The sequence below is a fragment of the Gobius niger genome, assembly GCF_951799975.1.
Source record: "Gobius niger genome assembly, chromosome: 1".
In the NCBI taxonomy this organism is placed as follows: Eukaryota; Metazoa; Chordata; class Actinopteri; order Gobiiformes; family Gobiidae; genus Gobius; species Gobius niger.
The window spans coordinates 39618157-39637648 of record NC_136852.1 but is presented as its reverse complement, the minus strand read 5'-3'; the positions used below and the strand labels follow the sequence as shown (position 1 = coordinate 39637648).

The following is a 19492-nucleotide window of genomic DNA, read 5'->3' as shown; positions in this document are numbered from 1 at the left end:
GGCACAGGTTTTATCACCTGGGTTACATGCTGCTGAAACAAATCACGGTGATTTGAGCCCAACTGGAACAAACTGACATTGTTGTAGCCGTAATTAATTCACAGTATGCAGGCTACACAGAATCCTCCATATTATATTTATCATCAGTACTTAGGAGAAATAAATAAAGCCACAACCACCTCACTTGTTGCACATAGAATTGACTTTCTACTTCTACATTTACATTGGTGGATTTGATGTCAATAATTTCAACAACAATGAAGGACAACTGACCAGCAAAGAAAGGCTTAATAATAATATGTCGACCTCGGGAGGACGTGTGGCCAGAGGAGCAGCTGACCTCACGCTCTGCATCCGCGATACTACACAGTTAAAGGTCCTATATCATGCAAAATCGACTTTTTGGAGCTTTTAGCCATGTTGTTATGCTATTTCCTTATCAAAAACACCCCCAGAGTGGTTTGTGGCTTCATTCACGCAGCTCTCAGTAATCCTCCTGAATCCTGCTCTCTGAGCAGCTGCTCCTCCCTCTCCTGGTGAACGACTGACCTGTTCAGTTGTGTCGTCACAGCGGAACGGAAGTGCTCGACGTCTGTAATGTAATGTCTTACGGACGGATTTTAATTTGTAAACCACCCTTTTCATTATTTCTGTTGTAAGAAAAAAATAAATAAAGGAAAAGGAAAAAAAAAGAAAAAGAATAAAAAGTATGTGTCCGAGGTGCCTCCAGGTTAGCTGTGGCCAAAACAAACACATCCCTGAGCGTCTGAACAGATCAGTCATGTTTGCGCTGCAGCTGAAGATGGAGCTCGTTATAACTGGACACACCTGTTCTTTATTCTTAACTAACGATAATGTCACGGAGAAAAAGAAGCGCGTTTGGCTACGAGGACAGGAGTTTATACAGTCTATGATTCAACCTTCCTAAAGAAGAGGCCACTCCCGTCAGAAGTTGTTTTTTCTCTGGGATTCAGCGACTTTCACCAAAATATTGTTTTTCTGTGACTGTCACTGATGGATGTTTGGTGAACCTTCGCCTGAATCAAAGTGGATTAACTTTTATAACCAACGCGAGTCCCATAATGTAAACAGCGATGGACCAGAGGGTGAGTCAGTCCAAACGCGGGTTAGCTTGTGTGTTAGCATATTAGCATGTGTGTGTTAGCCATTTATGAAGCTGTGTTGCAGATGTCAACTCTGTATAACTGCATCGTGAAATAACTTCACTTATTGCTGTTTATTTATATTACGGTAAAGTATGTGTGGAGAGAGGGGGCGGAGTTAACTGAATGGAAGCGTTGTGTCTTCCGGGTTTGAAAAATACCTCCAGAAAACACTTATATTTATCACAAAAATGAGTGCTCCATAATGGTAGAGGTACAATATATCATATAAATGCCTATACTTAACTTTGGAATGGCTAAAATATGATATAGATCCTGGCTTGTATCACACTAAATACGGAGGCCAAAACATTTTTGACTAATGGCTGTAGTCAAGTTTCTTCAGCTCTCCCAAGGTTTGCAACAAGCGCATCTCAAAATGCATCAGATTGATGCTTTAACCCCTTAACTCCCACCTAAACCGAGCACATTTTCTACAGTTTGGCTTTACCCCAGTCCAAAAGCTTCTGGAAAAAAAGCTGTGAAAATAGCAACAAAACTGAGACGAAAACAATGATGGAAATGTGACAAAAAAGTGAGAAAACACTGACAAAAAAGTGACGAAAAATTTATGAAAAAGTGGCAAAAACGTCACAAGAAATTGACAAAAAATTGACGAAAAAATTACAAAAATGTGACAAAAAAATGACAAAAATGTGATAAAAATTTGACCAAAAAATGACCAAAAAAATTACAAAAATGTGACAAGAATGTGATAAAACGGTTCAGGCGGGAGTTAGGAGGTTAAAGGAACAGGCCACCGTTTTTACATACTGTGATATGTTCTTACCTGGGCTTAGACCAGTTGATACATCACTGTCTGGTCTTTGCGTGTGCCCTCAGTCACGCAAAAAACAACCAAAGACGTTGCTAGCATTTGGCCTCTCCCAATGTATTCCTATAGCTCCAAATGGGGGTGAAGTTGGAAGCTACCAGGCTCTTTCACAGGTACAGATCAACTCGTCTAAGCTCAGGTAAGAACATATCTCAGTGTGGAAAAACGGTGGGCTGTTCCTTTAAGATAGGGAATTTTCAAAATGTTCTTCTCGGGGTAATATCCTTCTCACCATTTTCACCCCTGACCCGTTTTCATGCCTGAAATGGGCTTTGGTTAAAGTCGAGCCACAGAAAGTTTAGGCTCAGGATTTTTTTTTGTCACTTTAAGCCCTGTTACAAAAATAAAAGTCCTTGGTTACAGAGAGAACAGAGCTTCACTTTTAAAACGGTGTCCAACAGCTCCCTCTAGTGGTGTCTCATATTCACACGTTACATTAGTTATAGGCTGATAGTATTGTTACCTGTTCATTCAAAGGTTCCTCAGTCAGCAGAATGTTTCCCCCTCTCTATGTGGAAGCACAGGGGGACACGGGAGGGCATCCGACACACGTTTCACACAGATGTTGTGGGCATGAATGATGGAGCTGTTGTTCCGGGGCTGAAGCTGCGCACAGAGCTGTCTTTATGTGAAAAACAAAGGCCACTTTCTCCGGCCGCCTTCTCCGACTCTCACTCGCGCCGTTATTCAGCCTGTGACGGAGACTTCATGAAACTGCCTCGTTTCACTCTGAGGGAGAGACATGGGTTGCGTTGGATTCCTCTGTGCACATTAAAGGCTGTGACATTTAAATATATTTGACCTGTTTTGATTCAACTACATTAGGTAGCTCTGTAAGACGCAGTATATCGAATCTGTAAGATACAAAAGCCTCATGTTGACTCAAAAAGGACAAAAATGCTTCAGTTTAAAGTTGAATGAATGATTATATTATTTTACTTTTCATGGTGCATTCTTTGGAAATGTCCCACTTTTCACGTCCGCCATCTTGGAGACCTCTGGCCCTGGATGCAACATTTGCCTGAGGTCAGAGCTGAGCAGTGACTGTAGTTTCTCCTCAGAGCAAGATGTATTTTGTATTATATTACGGCCCTCGCCTCTGGAATGACCTGAGGAGGAGCTCAGGGCTGCAGAGAACGTTCATGTTTTTAAGAGCAGCTCAAGACCCGCCTTTTTAGCTTAGCTTTTAACTGACTAATCTATTTATAATCCTAATATATAAAATATATATATGGGAGGTTGTGCCAGGCGCATTGTTTTAAATGTTGTAATTTGTAAAGCACTTTGTGATACCTTTCGGTATGAAAAGCGCTTTATAAATAAAGTTTGATTGATTGATTTCATTTACTAAAAAAATAAAATGGAATCGAAAATCGAGATTCATCAATTTGGGGGATCGCCCTGCCCTATGTGAGCCGTACATGTGTTTACTATGTAGGGGCTAAAATGCTACATGCTATCCGTGGCTGAGCAGCTTAAAGGTGCATTATGTAATGTTGTATTTGGAAAGACAAAGTTGATGTTAAGAGCATATTTGACCTTTCAGTGACAGAGCAGCTTTGTGGGTGGTTAGCACAACGCCTCTATTTTCCGTCTTAGTGGCCTCTCCATGAGGAGTGACTCCAGGACCCATCACCAACCAATGTATGTGTAACCATGGAGGTCACACACACATTCCATCCTGAAAACCTTCCAGAAACCCTCAATAATAATAGGTTGTGTTCATGTGACGTCACCACTAAGGTCCATTTACTTTCTCATAATGGTGTCCAAAAGTGGAGACAATATTCACAAGCATTTGCATGATGTTGGTCAAGTACAAAGAACTTTTGAAGCCATCAGATTAATATGGCAGGTTTGTAAATGGAAAATGGTCACATTTATATAGCTCTTTTCTACCTACACTGGCACTCACACTACTTTACATTAAGGAACCATTCACCCATTCACACTCTCCTCAAACCACAGACCCTCTGGTTACAAGACGACCCGCTCTACGATCTGCAACACGGTCGCTGAAAGTGAATCCAATCACCTCCAGATAATGACCAATTTCTACATTGGTGAGTTTTCCTTTGGGAGATGTATTCCAAAATCTGTGAAGACTTGCATTGGTCCCTGCTCTCCAGCTGAGATTAGGACTTCGAGAATGGGTCACTGGGTCACTGAGAGGTCAATGACGCACAAATACAAACATAATAATAATAATAATGCATTGGTTTTATATAGCGCTTTTCTGGACACTCAAAGACGCTTTACATTGCATTATTTGTTCACTCCATACCTGGTGGTGGTAAGCTACTATTGTAGCCACAGCTACCCTGGGGTAGACTGACGGAAGCGAGGCAACCAGTCTGCGCCATCGGCCCCTCCGACCACCACCAACCACTCACTCACTCACTACATTCGCTAGGCTTCCTGGTGTTACCAAACGGTCTCCCATCCAAGTACCGACCAGGCCCTTCCCTGCTTAGCTTCCAAGGTCTGACGGGATTGGGCATCGCAAAGGCGGTATGACCACATCAACATCAACATTTATACAGATAAAATGTTACATAATAATGGTAAATGGTCCTTATCACTCACTCACACCAGTGGAGACCCAAGGAAAGGTGCGTGAAGTGTCCTACACACGGGCCAGAGGCAGAAAGTACTCAAGTACATTGGAATTGTACCTCTTTTTTTTGTTTTTTTTTCCCTTTATGGTACGTTTTACATCTACTTGAATAATAAGAAATTAGTTCTCTGCATTTGACCCATCCTGAATGTTGCTGATCGACCTGTAGGAGCAGTGAGCTGCCAGCATGGGCAAGCACTCGGTCAGAAACACCTGGCTGGAGGATTCACTTATTGCACATGTTTTTTTTACCACTAACCTAGGCAGACGCGGGAGAACATGCAAACTCCACACAGAAAAGCCCCGTCCAGGTGGGAATCAAACCCGGGACCTTGGAGCTGCGAGGCACGAGCGCTAACCGCTGCCACACCGTGCTGTACTCAGTGTACTTTGGGGCGACAGTAGATACCAGAGCGGGTCGTCATGTGACTGGAGGATCAGTGGTACGAATCTCGAAGGTGCACTGTGGTTGTGTCCTTGGGCAAGACACGGTACTTTTCTACTCTTACTTCATTCAAGTCATTATTTTGGTCAGTACTTTTTTATTTTGTCTTGAGTGAAACCATTTCAAAGAAGAGTTACTCTTACAAAAACATGTTTAGCAACTCAACTTAATTATTGCCTCTACCATCTAAGCCACCGTCACCCCTGTGTCACTGAAGTTCCCTTGTTTTTAGTTCCTTCTTTCCATCTTGAGTCAGTTTTTGCATCTGGGCATTGCCTATTAGTCACAGTTTTAACTATACTTTTATTTTTTTAAGTCTCATTTCACTCACAAAAACATGACTTTAACCAAAAGTGTGACGAGAAGTTTTGAATTCGCGTCCCGGTCCAAACGCTCTCCCCGCCTGTGTCTGTGCGCCTGTGTCTGCGCGCCTGTGTCTGCGCGCCTGTGTCTGCGCGCCTGTGTCTGCGCGCCTGTGCTCCGGGGACTCGGGCTGATGAGGAGCCGCCGCTGCAGCTGCGGGGGACCATGTGACCGAGACAGGAAGCGGGCTGCAGCCACTGCGGAGGAGGAGGACTGAATCAGGACTCAGCCGAGCCTAAACACCGGGACTGAAAGCGGGACCGAAAGCGGGACTAAAGGAGCCGGGATGGGCTGCTCGTGCCTGCTCGGCCTGTGCCAGTACGAAACCACCAAGCTGGTCCGTATCCAGAGCGTGCGCCTGGGCTCCCTGAAGTGGGCTCTGAACGGGACCATCCTGGCGTTCATCTGGTCAGTGACAGCTGCACTTGGGTGTTTTTCACTTCGCTGTGTTTCTTTCCGGCTCTGGGCGAAAAATGGTTTTACCTCACTCAAAAGTTGGTCTCAGCGCTTTGTGCGTGACGGTGTTAATTCTGCAGACTTCCGTGTCATTTTGATCAAAGTGATATTTTTAACACATTTTGTCTAATTCTAGTTCATCTTAGGCCATTTTTTATTTTTTTATTTTTTTGCGTTTTTGTAACTTTTCTGGTGCGTTTTCATCCTCGCTTCAGTCACTATTTTGGCGTTGTTGGGTTTTTTTAGATTTAGGTAAAGCCGACCTAGAGAAGATGTGGTCGGTTAAAGTGGGGGCTAAGAGGTTAAAAGTAGTTTAAACCGTGACTAAAATCTCCAGATGCTTTTGCTCGACTCGTCCAAACCAAATAATGACTTTAACAGGTGAGGCTTTGGCACTGCGCGCTTTTACGCATCTGTTCCATTCACAACTGCGCCAAAAGAGCAGCGTCGACAACAATGATGAGCAACAAATGAGGAGGAGGATGAAGAATGTGCTCCATTCGCTGCTGCGGGATATTTATAATGGATAAGTTAATGCTGTTCACCAACATAAGACACAATATCTTGGCTTTTTTACAAATATAGTGTTTCGGGAATTTAAAGGGGGGCTATTATGCAAAATGGACTTTTTCAAGCTTTACATCATGTTATTAAGTCATTCCCTCATTAAAAACATGCCTGAAGTGTTGCCTTAGCACATTCACGTATTTTCGAGTAATCTGTAGAAACTCTGATGGCGGCCATTTTAGGGATAAAACGTCTGATTCCTTCAGGAAACGCCTCCGACCTCCAGGATACGCCTCCAACCTTTCGTCACCAGCCGAGTAACCAACCACTGCTCCTCAGCAGAACCGTCTCCCCGCAGTGTCTAGCCCTAAGATGTAAACAGAGTCATCATGGTTGATTAGCTTCATGTGTTGTGAACCGGAGTTACAACAGTTCTGAAACTTTTACAAAGACACACATCAGTGTTTCTGTTACCGAAACACCCAGGATTAAAACCGGTGACAAGAACACTTATTTCAGTGTCTGGTTCTGCGCTGGGCCTTGATGATGCACAGAGCCTCCGGAGAAAGCTAATGCTAAGCTAAACCTCGAGTCATCACGTGAAAACGAGAAATATGCACACATAAAGTCAATAAAACCACCGCACACATAAATAACCTTTTAACAATGATCACACACGGTGCCTGGCTTGTTGATTTGGAAGTTTATTGCTCACATTGCATCTACAATGGGTCATAGCCGAGTGGCTTTCTCCCGGAGCTAACAAGCTAGCCGCGACAAGCTAACGGGAAAATTCACTGAATACAAGCAGCATATTATGCATTGAAAACGTCACTAAAACAGGCAACTGCTTGAAGCAGCCTTTATGATGATCACACACGGAGCCTGGCTTGTTGATTGTGTAGTTTATTGCTCACATTTCATCTACAGTGAGTCATAGCCGAGTGGTTTCTCCCGGAGCTAAGGCACTATTAGCCGCGACAAGCTAACAACCTTCACCTTCACAACATTCATTGAAAACAGGCAGCATATTATGCACAAATAACGTCAATAAAGCAGCAACTACTCGAAGCAGCCTTTACGATGATCACACAATGAGCCTGGCTTTACACATTTGTGATTTATTGCAGACTTTTCATCAACAATGAGCTGTAGTCGATTATAACAAGCTAACGGGGTAACCTCGAAAAACCATTGTCCACCTGCGGAGATAATGTCCGTCTTTTGAATCGTATGGGCTCCTGCAGATCCTGGTGTCGTCCATGGGGGTATAGTTAGAGATCCATAGGGCATGGCAGATGCAAAGAGATAGCCTCCAAACAGCAGTTATTTTTCAGGCAAGAGCCCCGTCCAAGCGTCCGGTGTGGAAGGTTCGTCTCCAGATAATATCCTGTGTGGCCATTGTTCACAAAGTGATAAACAGTAGCTCCTTTCCAACAATAAAAATTAAAATGCACCGATCGTAGTTTCAATACTGTTGAGACAAGCGCAGTGTTGTTGTGATGCCACAGACAGCGTGTGGAGGGGGCGTGTCGGAAAGGGTCAGAGGTTCTTAAAGAGACAGGGGCCTATTTCAAGTCATTTGCTACCGCCATTTTAAAAGAGCAATTTTATACAAGGCAGTTATTCTAATTTACTGCATTTACAGACCAACAGAAGGTTTGGTCATCATTGTAGTGTGCTATAGACTGGTGCTATGTGGCTGAAAAAAGCATAATACCCCCTCTTTAAAGCAGTACTGAGTAACTCATGCCCCTAGAGGCCATAAGCGCAACTGCAGGTGTCGAAACAAGTTAAGTAAAGGGATATTTCAGGATTTTTGACATAGGGCCTCATTTCCTAGTTATCCAGAGTGTTGCTGATTTCTGGAGAGATTTTTTGCTCCGGTCTGGTGGCAGGAAAGTTGCAATTATGGTTTTCTGGCCAGAAACACCAGGGGGAGATGAAAGACCCTCCCGATCATCCCATCGACACTTGTATTACCCCCAGAGGGACTACGGAAAGGATTTATTACAGCAAGTTACTTACTGCTTTAATGATGTAGACCGGTTGCTTTGTAAGTCAAATATTGTAGGATCAATTCCGGCTTATAACACTTTTTCTTTTCATATGAGCTGCTGCACACAGTCTGAGCCTGATGCATCTCCACAGGCAGCCCCAAGTGATGTGGATTTTCTTCATCGTCAAAAGACCAAGGGCCAACCCCCCCAATTGTAGCTCAGAGTAAAGCAGCATATTCAACAAATGCCAGTGTTGTATATGGCTTAATCGGGAATTCTGCTAAGAAATTTTAAATGTTTTTAAAGGAATTCACCATGTATATATATATTTTTTACATTTGTGAAATACTTTACTGTAAGTGGTTCCTCCTCTGTTCCAGTGTGATGCTGATGTGGAACCGCCGGTACCAACAGTTGGAGCTGGTGGTCAGCTCCGTCACGGCCAAAGTGAAGGGCGTGTCCGAAGTGTCTCTGCCCGGGCAGGGCGGCTTCATCTGGGACACGGTGGACCTCAGCCCCTCCTCTCAGGTACCACACTCACTGACCACCCACACTTTAGTCCGTAAGCATCAAAGTTTGCTGCGTTTCCAGGATAAAAACTCCTTCTTCGTGGTGACAAACCTGATGGTGACGCAGAGCCAGAGGCAGGGCCGGTGCGCCGAGGTGAGGATCATCTGTAACAATCATTCATTCATGCTTTTTAATGTTTATTATGACACTTTTGTGCAGGTGCCGTTCCGAGGCCGCGAGTGCCGCTCTAATAAAGACTGTGAGAGAGGCCTCTGGGAAACGCAGAGCCACGGTATTTATTCGTTTGGTTACTTTTTACTCTAGTTTGTATCAGTTCATGTTTAAGTCTGAGCTCAGATGTTTCTGCTCCTCCTGTGGATGGTTGAATGGTGCATCTTGACTTTTAAACATAACTCCTAAGATTGAAAAGTTGTAGTCAGGGTTTGTTTGTTTTCTGTTCAGAATCAGTGGCTGTGGGCATTTGCAGACTCCTGTAGTGGACAGTAGTGGACAGTCAGGCGTGTGTGAATAGAGATGACGAGATGCAGATGAATGTCTCACCCCCGCTCAAAATACGACTGATCCCACCGTAACCCCTCACCTAATATTGCCATGTTCTTATCATACCAGCTACTTTGCGAGATATTGTGTAGCCCTATTTCTGACTCTGGCTATGTAAACAAACAGCACATGGCTATGTAAACAAACAGTACATGGCTATGTAAACAAACAGCACATGACTATGTAAACAAACAGCACATGGCTATGTAAACAAACAGTACATGGCTATGTAAACAAACAGCACATGACTATGTAAACAAACAGCACATGGCTATGTAAACAAACAGCACATGGCTATGTAAACAAACAGCACATGACTATGTAAACAAACAGCGCATGGCTATGTAAACAAACAGCACATGACTATGTAAACAAACAGCACATGACTATGTAAACAAACAGCACATGGCTATGTAAACAAACAGCACATGGCTATGTAAACAAACAGCGCATGGCTATGTAAACAAACAGCACATGACTATGTAAACAAACAGCACATGACTATGTAAACAAACAGCACATGGCTATGTAAACAAACAGTACATGGCTATGTAAACAAACGGGGGTCAGTAACTCTCCAGGAAATTTAATGATCAAATCCTAAGTTTTCAGGCTTTTTGAAATATCAGCTCAGCTTATCTTCATGAGCTGCTATTTTTGGATGTAGCATCTTTAGTGGTATCCAAAATGGCTACCAGAACAACAAAAGTCACGTGACTATACATACTTTCATATGTAAAGTTATATGATAATGACACGACTGCTTGGAGGCAAAAAGCTTTATGCAAGCTTTAAAGTTAAACTGTTGTCTATTTTACATCGTCACTGAAATGTGAATAACTCATTCAGACATTTGAAAGCCTTTGCATGCTCGCCTACTTCAACTTTGTCCAACTATGAACTAATCCTGTATTTTGGATGTTATTCAACATAACATTGACTTCATATGTTTCATATCTCTCAGTGTCATCCTTTTTTCCCCTTTTGCCTCATTTGACGCTGAAACTGAAGCACTGTTGTAAACCTGTCCGGTTGACTTTATTTTCTTTAGTTTGCTCTCTGCGTATTTTCTGTGAGTTAGAACTGAATCTGTCTGTTGGTCGTCTGTCTAGTATCACCAGACCTGGGCTTCAGGGACAGCGGGTCGGCGACACTCATACTTGGGAGTGTGTGGTGTCTGCTGTAATCGTCCCCACACTGTGGACTGGTCATTGACCTTTGCTCTGCTTCCATCTCAGGGATCCAGACCGGCTCCTGCGTGAAGTTCGATGTCCTGAAGAAAACCTGCGAGGTGTCGGCCTGGTGCCCCGTGGAGGCCAAGGGACGCCCCCCCAGGTGCGTACAGGACTCAAAGGCTTTCTCCCGAGCACATAGACCCTTTATCAGTCTCTTCTGGGCTTTACATTTGTCTGTTTCAAATCAAATCAAGTTGTTCTTCAATAGCCCAACATCACACAGGGCTGCACCAAACATCGAAAAAATAAATAATAGATGTAATGTCTAAATAAGCAGTCAGCAGGAGATGGAAACGTGCCCTGGGCATCCCCAGTTCTTAGACCCTCCTCAAAAACTCAGTAGGAGAAAAGAGAACCACAAGAAGAGATCCATTCCCATGGACGACAGGCTATAGCTGGACCCAGTCCCTCTGCAGCTAGGTCTGAACACCGTGGAAGGATGTCCAGTCCCGGTTGGACAGGGGCCTCGGCCGATTGATCAATGATTATTGCATCGAGCAGACAGCTGCAGGGCATCTGAAACAGAAGCCACCCACAGATGAAGAAATACTGTATCAAAGTTTAAAGACAAAGTATCTGGAGTAAGAAGAGCCAGAGGATGGGGATCAGTGCACCATATTTCCCCCAGCAGCATTACTCTGCTTTAGGCTGTGGGTTAGTTTTACTGATCTGACCTCACCATAAGTTTATTCGAAGAGGAACATTTTGAGCCTTGCCTTAAGTTAAATGTAAATACTGTGTCTGCGTCTTTTACATAAGCTGCAATTTGATTCCATAAAACCGTGACTTACTACTGTGCTTTTATAGACTCGAGAAGTCATCAGTCCCTGCATTTTGACAGTGAAGGGCTCTTTGCCTAGTTTGGAGTTTGTATTTTGTTGACTTGGTCCAGAAGCGAGATCCTGCTTCAACCAACCCATTCTCCTTTCCAGCCCACCACTCCTGTCTTCACTTAACCACGCAGCTGTTACCCAGATGCAGTATTTATACCAGCCAAGCCCGTTCAACACTTTGTCTTCACTATCAATCTACTCTGCCTCTACTGTGGCATGAGCCTTAGGGAAGATGGCGTCCAGATTCTGGTTCAGTGGATAGTTCTCAGAGCTGCGACTGTCAGACATATCACCCTGTCTCACTTACATTTGTCTGAGACATAGTCTCTCATGCGTGATGGAGATGTTTCTTCTTTTGGGGGTCCTGAAGAACTTGGTCTTTCTGTCACAGGCCGGCGCTGTTGGCCACAGCAGAGAACTTCACTGTCCTCATCAAGAACAACATCCGCTTCCCCGCCTTCAACTACATCAGGTCAGTCCATCCAACGCCTTCATCTACATCAGGTCAGTCCCCCTAAGTCCTTCAACTACATCAGGTCAGTCCATCCAACGCCTTCATCTACATCAGGTCAGTCCCTCTAAGTCCTTCAACTACATCAGGTCAGTCTCTCCAGCTCCTTCAACTACATCAGGTCAGTCCCCCTAAGTCCTTCATCTACATCAGGACAGTCCCTCTAAGTCCTTCATCTACATCAGGTCAGTCCTTTTATGTCCTTCAACTACATCAGGTTAGTTCCTCTAAGTCCTTCAACTACATCAGGTCAGTCCCTCTAAGTCCTTCAACTACATCAGGTCAGTTCCTCTAAGTCCTTCAACTACATTAGGTCAGTCCATCCAACTCCTTCAACTACATCAGGTCAGTCCCTCCAGCTCCTTACACTACACCAACACTAGCACCCAGTAAACCCTCTTGACCTGATGTAGGGGTTTTCTCTAACGCCGTCACTCCTGTGTTCTGGTGGATGTGGTGGATGTTCTGGTGGATGTGGTGGATGTTCTGGTGGATGTGGTGGATGTTCTGGTGGATGTGGTGGATGTTCTGGTGGATGTGGTGGATGTTCTGGTGGATGTGGTGGATGTTCTGGTGGATGTGGTGGATGTTCTGGTGAATGTGGTGGATGTTCTGGTGGATGTGGTGGATGTTCTGGTGGATGTGGTGGATGTTCTGGTGGATGTGGTGGATGTTCTGGTGGATGTGGTGGATATTCTGGTGGATGTGGTGGATGTTCTGGTGGATGTGGTGGATGTGGTGGATGTTCTGGTGGATGTTCTGGTGGATGTGGTGGATGTTCTGGTGGATGTGGTGGATGTGGTGGATGTTCTGGTGGATGTGGTGGATGTTCTGGTGGATGTGGTGGATGTTCTGGTGGATGTGGTGGATGTTCTGGTGGATGTGGTGGATGTGGTGGATGTTCTGGTGGATGTGGTGGATGTTCTGGTGGATGTGGTGGATGTTCTGGTGGATGTGGTGGATGTTCTGGTGGATGTGGTGGATGTGGTGGATGTTCTGGTGGATGTGGTGGATGTGGTGGATGTTCTGGTGGATGTGGTGGATGTTGTGGATGTGGTGGATGTTCTGGTGGATATTCTGGTGGATGTGGTGGATGTGGTGGATGTTCTGGTGGATATTCTGGTGGATGTGGTGGATGTTCTGGTGGATGTGGTGGATGTTCTGGTGGATGTGGTGGATGTTCTGGTGGATATTCTGGTGGATGTGGTGGATGTTCTGGTGGATGTGGTGGATGTGGTGGATGTTCTGGTGGATGTGGTGGATGTTCTGGTGGATGTGGTGGATGTTCTGGTGGATGTGGTGGATGTTGTGGTGGATGTGGTGGATGTTCTGGTGGATGTGGTGGACGTTCTGGTGGATGTGGTGGATGTTCTGGTGGATGTGGTGGATGTTCTGGTGGATGTGGTGGATGTTCTGGTGGATGTTCTGGTGGATGTGGTGGATGTTCTGGTGGATGCGGTGGATGTTCTAGTGGATGTGGTGGATGTTCTGGTGGATGTGGTGGATGTTCTGGTGGATGTGGTGGATGTTCTGGTGGATGTGGTGGATATTTTGGTGGATGTGGTGGATGTTCTGGTGGATGTTCTGGTGGATGTGGTGGATATTCTGGTGGATGTTCTGGTGGATGTGGTGGATGTGGTGGATGTTCTGGTGGATGTGGTGGATGTTCTGGTGGATGTGGTGGATGTTCTGGTGGATGTGGTGGATGTTCTGGTGAATGTGGTGGATGTTCTGGTGGATGTGGTGGATATTCTGGTGGATGTGGTGGATGTTCTGGTGGATGTGGTGGATGTTCTGGTGGATGTGGTGGATGTTCTGGTGGATGTGGTGGATGTTCTGGTGGATGTGGTGGATGTTCTGGTGGATGTTCTGGTGGATGTGGTGGATGTTCTGGTGGATGTGGTGGATGTTGTGGATGTGGTGGATGTTCTGGTGGATATTCTGGTGGATGTGGTGGATGTGGTGGATGTTCTGGTGGATATTCTGGTGGATGTGGTGGATGTTCTGGTGGATGTGGTGGATGTTCTGGTGGATGTGGTGGATGTTCTGGTGGATGTGGTGGATGTTCTGGTGGATATTCTGGTGGATGTGGTGGATGTTCTGGTGGATGTGGTGGATGTGGTGGATGTTCTGGTGGATGTGGTGGATGTTCTGGTGGATGTGGTGGATGTTGTGGTGGATGTGGTGGATGTTCTGGTGGATGTGGTGGACGTTCTGGTGGATGTGGTGGATGTTCTGGTGGATGTGGTGGATGTGGTGGATGTTCTGGTGGATGTGGTGGATGTTCTGGTGGATGTTCTGGTGGATGTGGTGGATGTTCTGGTGGATGTGGTGGATGTTCTGGTGGATGTTCTGGTGGATGTGGTGGATGTGGTGGATGTTCTGGTGGATGTGGTGGATGTTCTGGTGGATGTGGTGGATGTTCTGGTGGATGTGGTGGATGTGGTGGATATTTTGGTGGATGTGGTGGATGTTCTGGTGGATGTTCTGGTGGATGTGGTGGATATTCTGGTGGATGTTCTGGTGGATGTGGTGGATGTGGTGGATGTTCTGGTGGATGTGGTGGATGTTCTGGTGGATGTGGTGGATGTTCTGGTGGATGTGGTGGATGTTCTGGTGGATGTGGTGGATGTTCTGGTGAATGTGGTGGATGTTCTGGTGGATGTGGTGGATATTCTGGTGGATGTGGTGGATGTTCTGGTGGATGTGGTGGATGTTCTGGTGGATGTGGTGGATGTGGTGGATGTTCTGGTGGATGTGGTGGATGTTCTGGTGGATGTGGTGGATGTTCTGGTGGATGTTCTGGTGGATGTGGTGGATGTTCTGGTGGATGTGGTGGATATTTTGGTGGATGTGGTGGATGTTCTGGTGGATGTTCTGGTGGATGTGGTGGATATTCTGGTGGATGTTCTGGTGGATGTGGTGGATGTGGTGGATGTTCTGGTGGATGTGGTGGATGTTCTGGTGGATGGGGTGGATGTTGTGGTGGATGTGGTGGATGTTCTGGTGGATGTGGTGGATGTTCTGGTGAATGTGGTGGATGTTCTGGTGGATGTGGTGGATGTTGTGGTGGATGTTCTGGTGGATGTGGTGGATGTGGTGGATGTTCTGGTGGATGTGGTGGATGTTCTGGTGGATGTGGTGGATGTTCTGGTGGATGTGGTGGATATTCTGGTGGATGTGGTGGATGTTCTGGTGGATGTGGTGGATGTTCTGGTGGATGTGGTGGATGTTCTGGTGGATGTTCTGGTGGATGTGGTGGATGTTCTGGTGGATGTGGTGGATGTTCTGGTGGATGTGGTGGATGTTCTGGTGGATGTGGTGGATGTTCTGGTGGATGTGGTGGATGTTCTGGTGGATGTGGTGGATGTTCTGGTGGATGTGGTGGATGTTCTGGTGAATGTGGTGGATGTTCTGGTGGATGTGGTGGATATTCTGGTGGATGTGGTGGATGTTCTGGTGGATGTGGTGGATGTTCTGGTGGATGTTCTGGTGGATGTGGTGGATGTTCTGGTGGATGTGGTGGATGTTCTGGTGGATGTGGTGGATGTTCTGGTGGATGTGGTGGATGTTCTGGTGGATGTTCTGGTGGATGTGGTGGATGTTCTGGTGGATGTGGTGGATGTTCTGGTGGATGTGGTGGATGTTCTGGTGGATGTGGTGGATGTTCTGGTGGATGTGGTGGATGTTCTGGTGGATGTGGTGGATGTTCTGGTGAATGTGGTGGATGTTCTGGTGGATGTGGTGGATATTCTGGTGGATGTGGTGGATGTTCTGGTGGATGTGGTGGATGTTCTGGTGGATGTTCTGGTGGATGTTCTGGTGGATGTGGTGGATGTGGTGGATGTTCTGGTGGATGTTCTGGTGGATGTGGTGGATGTTCTGGTGGATGTGGTGGATGTTCTGGTGGATGTGGTGGATGTTCTGGTGGATGTGGTGGATGTTCTGGTGGATGTGGTGGATGTTCTGGTGGATGTGGTGGATGTTCTGGTGGATGTGGTGGATGTGGTGGATGTTCTGTTGGATGTGGTGGACGTTCTGGTGGATGTGGTGGATGTTCTGGTGGATGTGGTGGATGTGGTGGATGTTCTGGTGGATGTGGTGGATGTTCTGGTGGATGTTCTGGTGGATGTGGTGGATGTTCTGGTGGTTGTGGTGGATGTTCTGGTGGATGTGGTGGATGTTCTGGTGGATGTGGTGGATATTTTGGTGGATGTGGTGGATGTTCTGGTGGATGTGGTGGATGTTCTGGTGGATGTGGTGGATGTTCCGGTGGATGTGGTGGATATTCCGGTGGATGTGGTGGATGTTCTGGTGGATGTGGTGGATGTTCTGGTGGATGTGGTGGATGTGGTGGATGTTCTGGTGGATGTGGTGGATGTTCTGGTGGATGTTCTGGTTGATGTGGTGGATGTTTTGGTGGATGTGGTGGATGTGGTGGATGTGGTGGATGTTCTGGTGGATGTGGTGGATATTTTGGTGGATGTGGTGGATGTTCTGGTGGATGTGGTGGATATTCTGGTGGATGTGGTGGATGTTCTGGTGGATGTGGTGGATGTTCTGGTGGATGTGGTGGATGTTCTGGTGGATGTTCTGGTGGATGTGGTGGATGTTCTGGTGGATGTGGTGGATGTGGTGGATGTTCTGGTGGATGTGGTGGATGTTCTGGTGGATGTGGTGGATGTTCTGGTGGATGTGGTGGATGTTCTGGTGGATGTGGTGGATGTGGTGGATGTGGTGGATGTTCTGGTGGATGTGGTGGATGTTGTGGATGTGGTGGATGTTCTGGTGGATATTCTGGTGGATGTGGTGGATGTGGTGGATGTTCTGGTGGATATTCTGGTGGATGTGGTGGATGTTCTGGTGGATGTGGTGGATGTTCTGGTGGATGTGGTGGATGTTCTGGTGGATATTCTGGTGGATGTGGTGGATGTTCTGGTGGATGTGGTGGATGTGGTGGATGTTCTGGTGGATGTGGTGGATGTTCTGGTGGATGTGGTGGATGTGGTGGATGTTCTGGTGGATGTGGTGGATGTTGTGGTGGATGTGGTGGATGTTCTGGTGGATGTGGTGGACGTTCTGGTGGATGTGGTGGATGTTCTGGTGGATGTGGTGGATGTGGTGGATGTTCTGGTGGATGTTCTGGTGGATGTTCTGGTGGATGTGGTGGATGTTCTGGTGGATGTGGTGGATGTTCTGGTGGATGTTCTGGTGGATGTGGTGGATGATGTGGTGGATGTTCTGGTGGATGTGGTGGATGTTCTGGTGGATGTGGTGGATGTTCTGGTGGATGTGGTGGATGTTCTGGTGGATGTTCTGGTGGATGTGGTGGATGTTCTGGTGGATGTGGTGGATGTTCTGGTGGATGTGGTGGATGTTCTGGTGGATGTGGTGGATGTTCTGGTGGATGTGGTGGATGTTCTGGTGGATGTGGTGGATATTCTGGTGGATGTGGTGGATGTTCTGGTGGATGTTCTGGTGGATGTGGTGGATGTTCTGGTGGATGTGGTGGATGTTCTGGTGGATGTGGTGGATGTTCTGGTGGATGTGGTGGATATTCTGGTGGATGTGGTGGATGTTCTGGTGGATGTGGTGGATATTCTGGTGGATGTGGTGGATGTTCTGGTGGATGTTCTGGTGGATGTGGTGGATGTTCTGGTGGATGTGGTGGATGTTCTGGTGGATGTTCTGGTGGATGTTCTGGTGGATGTGGTGGATGTTCTGGTGGATGTGGTGGATGTTCTGGTGGATGTGGTGGATGTTCTGGTGGATGTGGTGGATGTTCTGGTGGATGTGGTGGATATTTTGGTGGATGTGGTGGATGTTCTGGTGGATGTGGTGGATGTTCTGGTGGATGTGGTGGATGTTCTGGTGGATGTGGTGGATGTGGTGGATGTTCTGGTGGATGTGGTGGATGTTCTGGTGGATGTGGTGGATGTTCTGGTGGATGTTCTGGTGGATGTGGTGGATGTTCTGGTGGATGTTCTGGTGGATGTGGTGGATGTGGTGGATGTTCTGGTGGATGTGGTGGATGTTCTGGTGGATGTGGTGGATGTTCTGGTGGATGTGGTGGATGTTCTGGTGGATGTGGTGGACGTTCTGGTGGATGTGGTGGACGTTGTGGTGGATGTGGTGGATGTTCTGGTGGATGTGGTGGATGTTCTGGTGGATGTGGTGGATATTCTGGTGGATGTGGTGGATGTTCTGGTGGATGTGGTGGATATTCTGGTGGATGTGGTGGATGTTCTGGTGGATGTTCTGGTGGATGTGGTGGATGTTCTGGTGGATGTTCTGGTGGATGTGGTGGATGTGGTGGACGTTCTGGTGGATGTGGTGGATGTTGTGGTGGATGTGGTGGATGTTCTGGTGGATGTGGTGGATGTTCTGGTGGATGTGGTGGATGTTCTGGTGGATGTGGTGGATGTTCTGGTGGATGTGGTGGATATTCTGGTGGATGTGGTGGATGTTCTGGTGGATGTTGTGGTGGATGTTCTGGTGGATGTTCTGGTGGATGTGGTGGATGTTCTGGTGGATGTGGTGGATGTTCTGGTGGATGTGGTGGATATTCTGGTGGATGTGGTGGATGTTCTGGTGGATGTGGTGGATATTCTGGTGGATGTGGTGGATGTTCTGGTGGATGTTCTGGTGGATGTGGTGGATGTTCTGGTGGATGTTCTGGTGGATGTGGTGGACGTTCTGGTGGATGTGGTGGATGTTGTGGTGGATGTTCTGGTGGATGTGGTGGATGTTCTGGTGGATGTGGTGGATGTTCTGGTGGATGTGGTGGATGTTCTGGTGGATGTGGTGGATATTCTGGTGGATGTGGTGGATGTTCTGGTGGATGTTGTGGTGGATGTTCTGGTGGATGTTCTGGTGGATGTGGTGGATGTTCTGGTGGATGTGGTGGATGCTCTGGTGGATGTGGTGGATGTTCTGGTGGATGTGGTGGATGTTCTGGTGGATGTGGTGGATGTTCTGGTGGATGTTCTGGTGGATGTGGTGGATGTTCTGGTGGATGTGGTGGATGTTCTGGTGGATGTGGTGGATGTTCTGGTGGATGTTCTGGTGGATGTGGTGGATGTTCTGGTGGATGTGGTGGATGTTCTGGTGGATGTTCTGGTGGATGTTCTGGTGGATGTGGTGGATGTTCTGGTGGATGTTCTGGTGGATGTGGATGTTCTGGTGGATGTGGTGGATGTGGTTGAAGTTCTGGTGGATGTGGTTGAAGTTCTGGTGGATGTGGTGGATGTTCTGGTGGATGTGGTGGATGTTCTGGTGGATGTGGTGGATGTTCTGGTGGATGTGGTGGATGTGGTGGATGTGGTGGATGTGGTGGATGTTCTGGTGGATGTGGTGGATGTTCTGGTGGATGTGGTGGATGTTCTGGTGGATGTGGTGGGTGTTCTGGTGGATGTGGTGGATGTTCTGGTGGATGTTCTGGTGGATGTGGTGGATA

At 46.8% G+C, this 19492-nt stretch overlaps 1 protein-coding gene across 1 annotated transcript in view; it reads left to right on the top strand.

Moving 5' to 3' along the window:
- The first annotated feature begins 5536 nt into the window (after nucleotides 1-5536).
- Nucleotides 5537-19492, top strand: part of p2rx7 (purinergic receptor P2X, ligand-gated ion channel, 7) — a 37215-nt gene continuing 23259 nt past the window's right edge. The window contains exons 1-6 of the mRNA XM_079567896.1: nucleotides 5537-5831; nucleotides 8767-8914; nucleotides 8978-9049; nucleotides 9116-9188; nucleotides 10696-10792; nucleotides 11917-11997. Of these exons, the coding sequence (XP_079424022.1) occupies nucleotides 5710-5831; nucleotides 8767-8914; nucleotides 8978-9049; nucleotides 9116-9188; nucleotides 10696-10792; nucleotides 11917-11997 (593 nt within the window). The 5' untranslated portion in view covers nucleotides 5537-5709. The remainder of the gene's footprint in view (nucleotides 5832-8766; nucleotides 8915-8977; nucleotides 9050-9115; nucleotides 9189-10695; nucleotides 10793-11916; nucleotides 11998-19492) is intronic.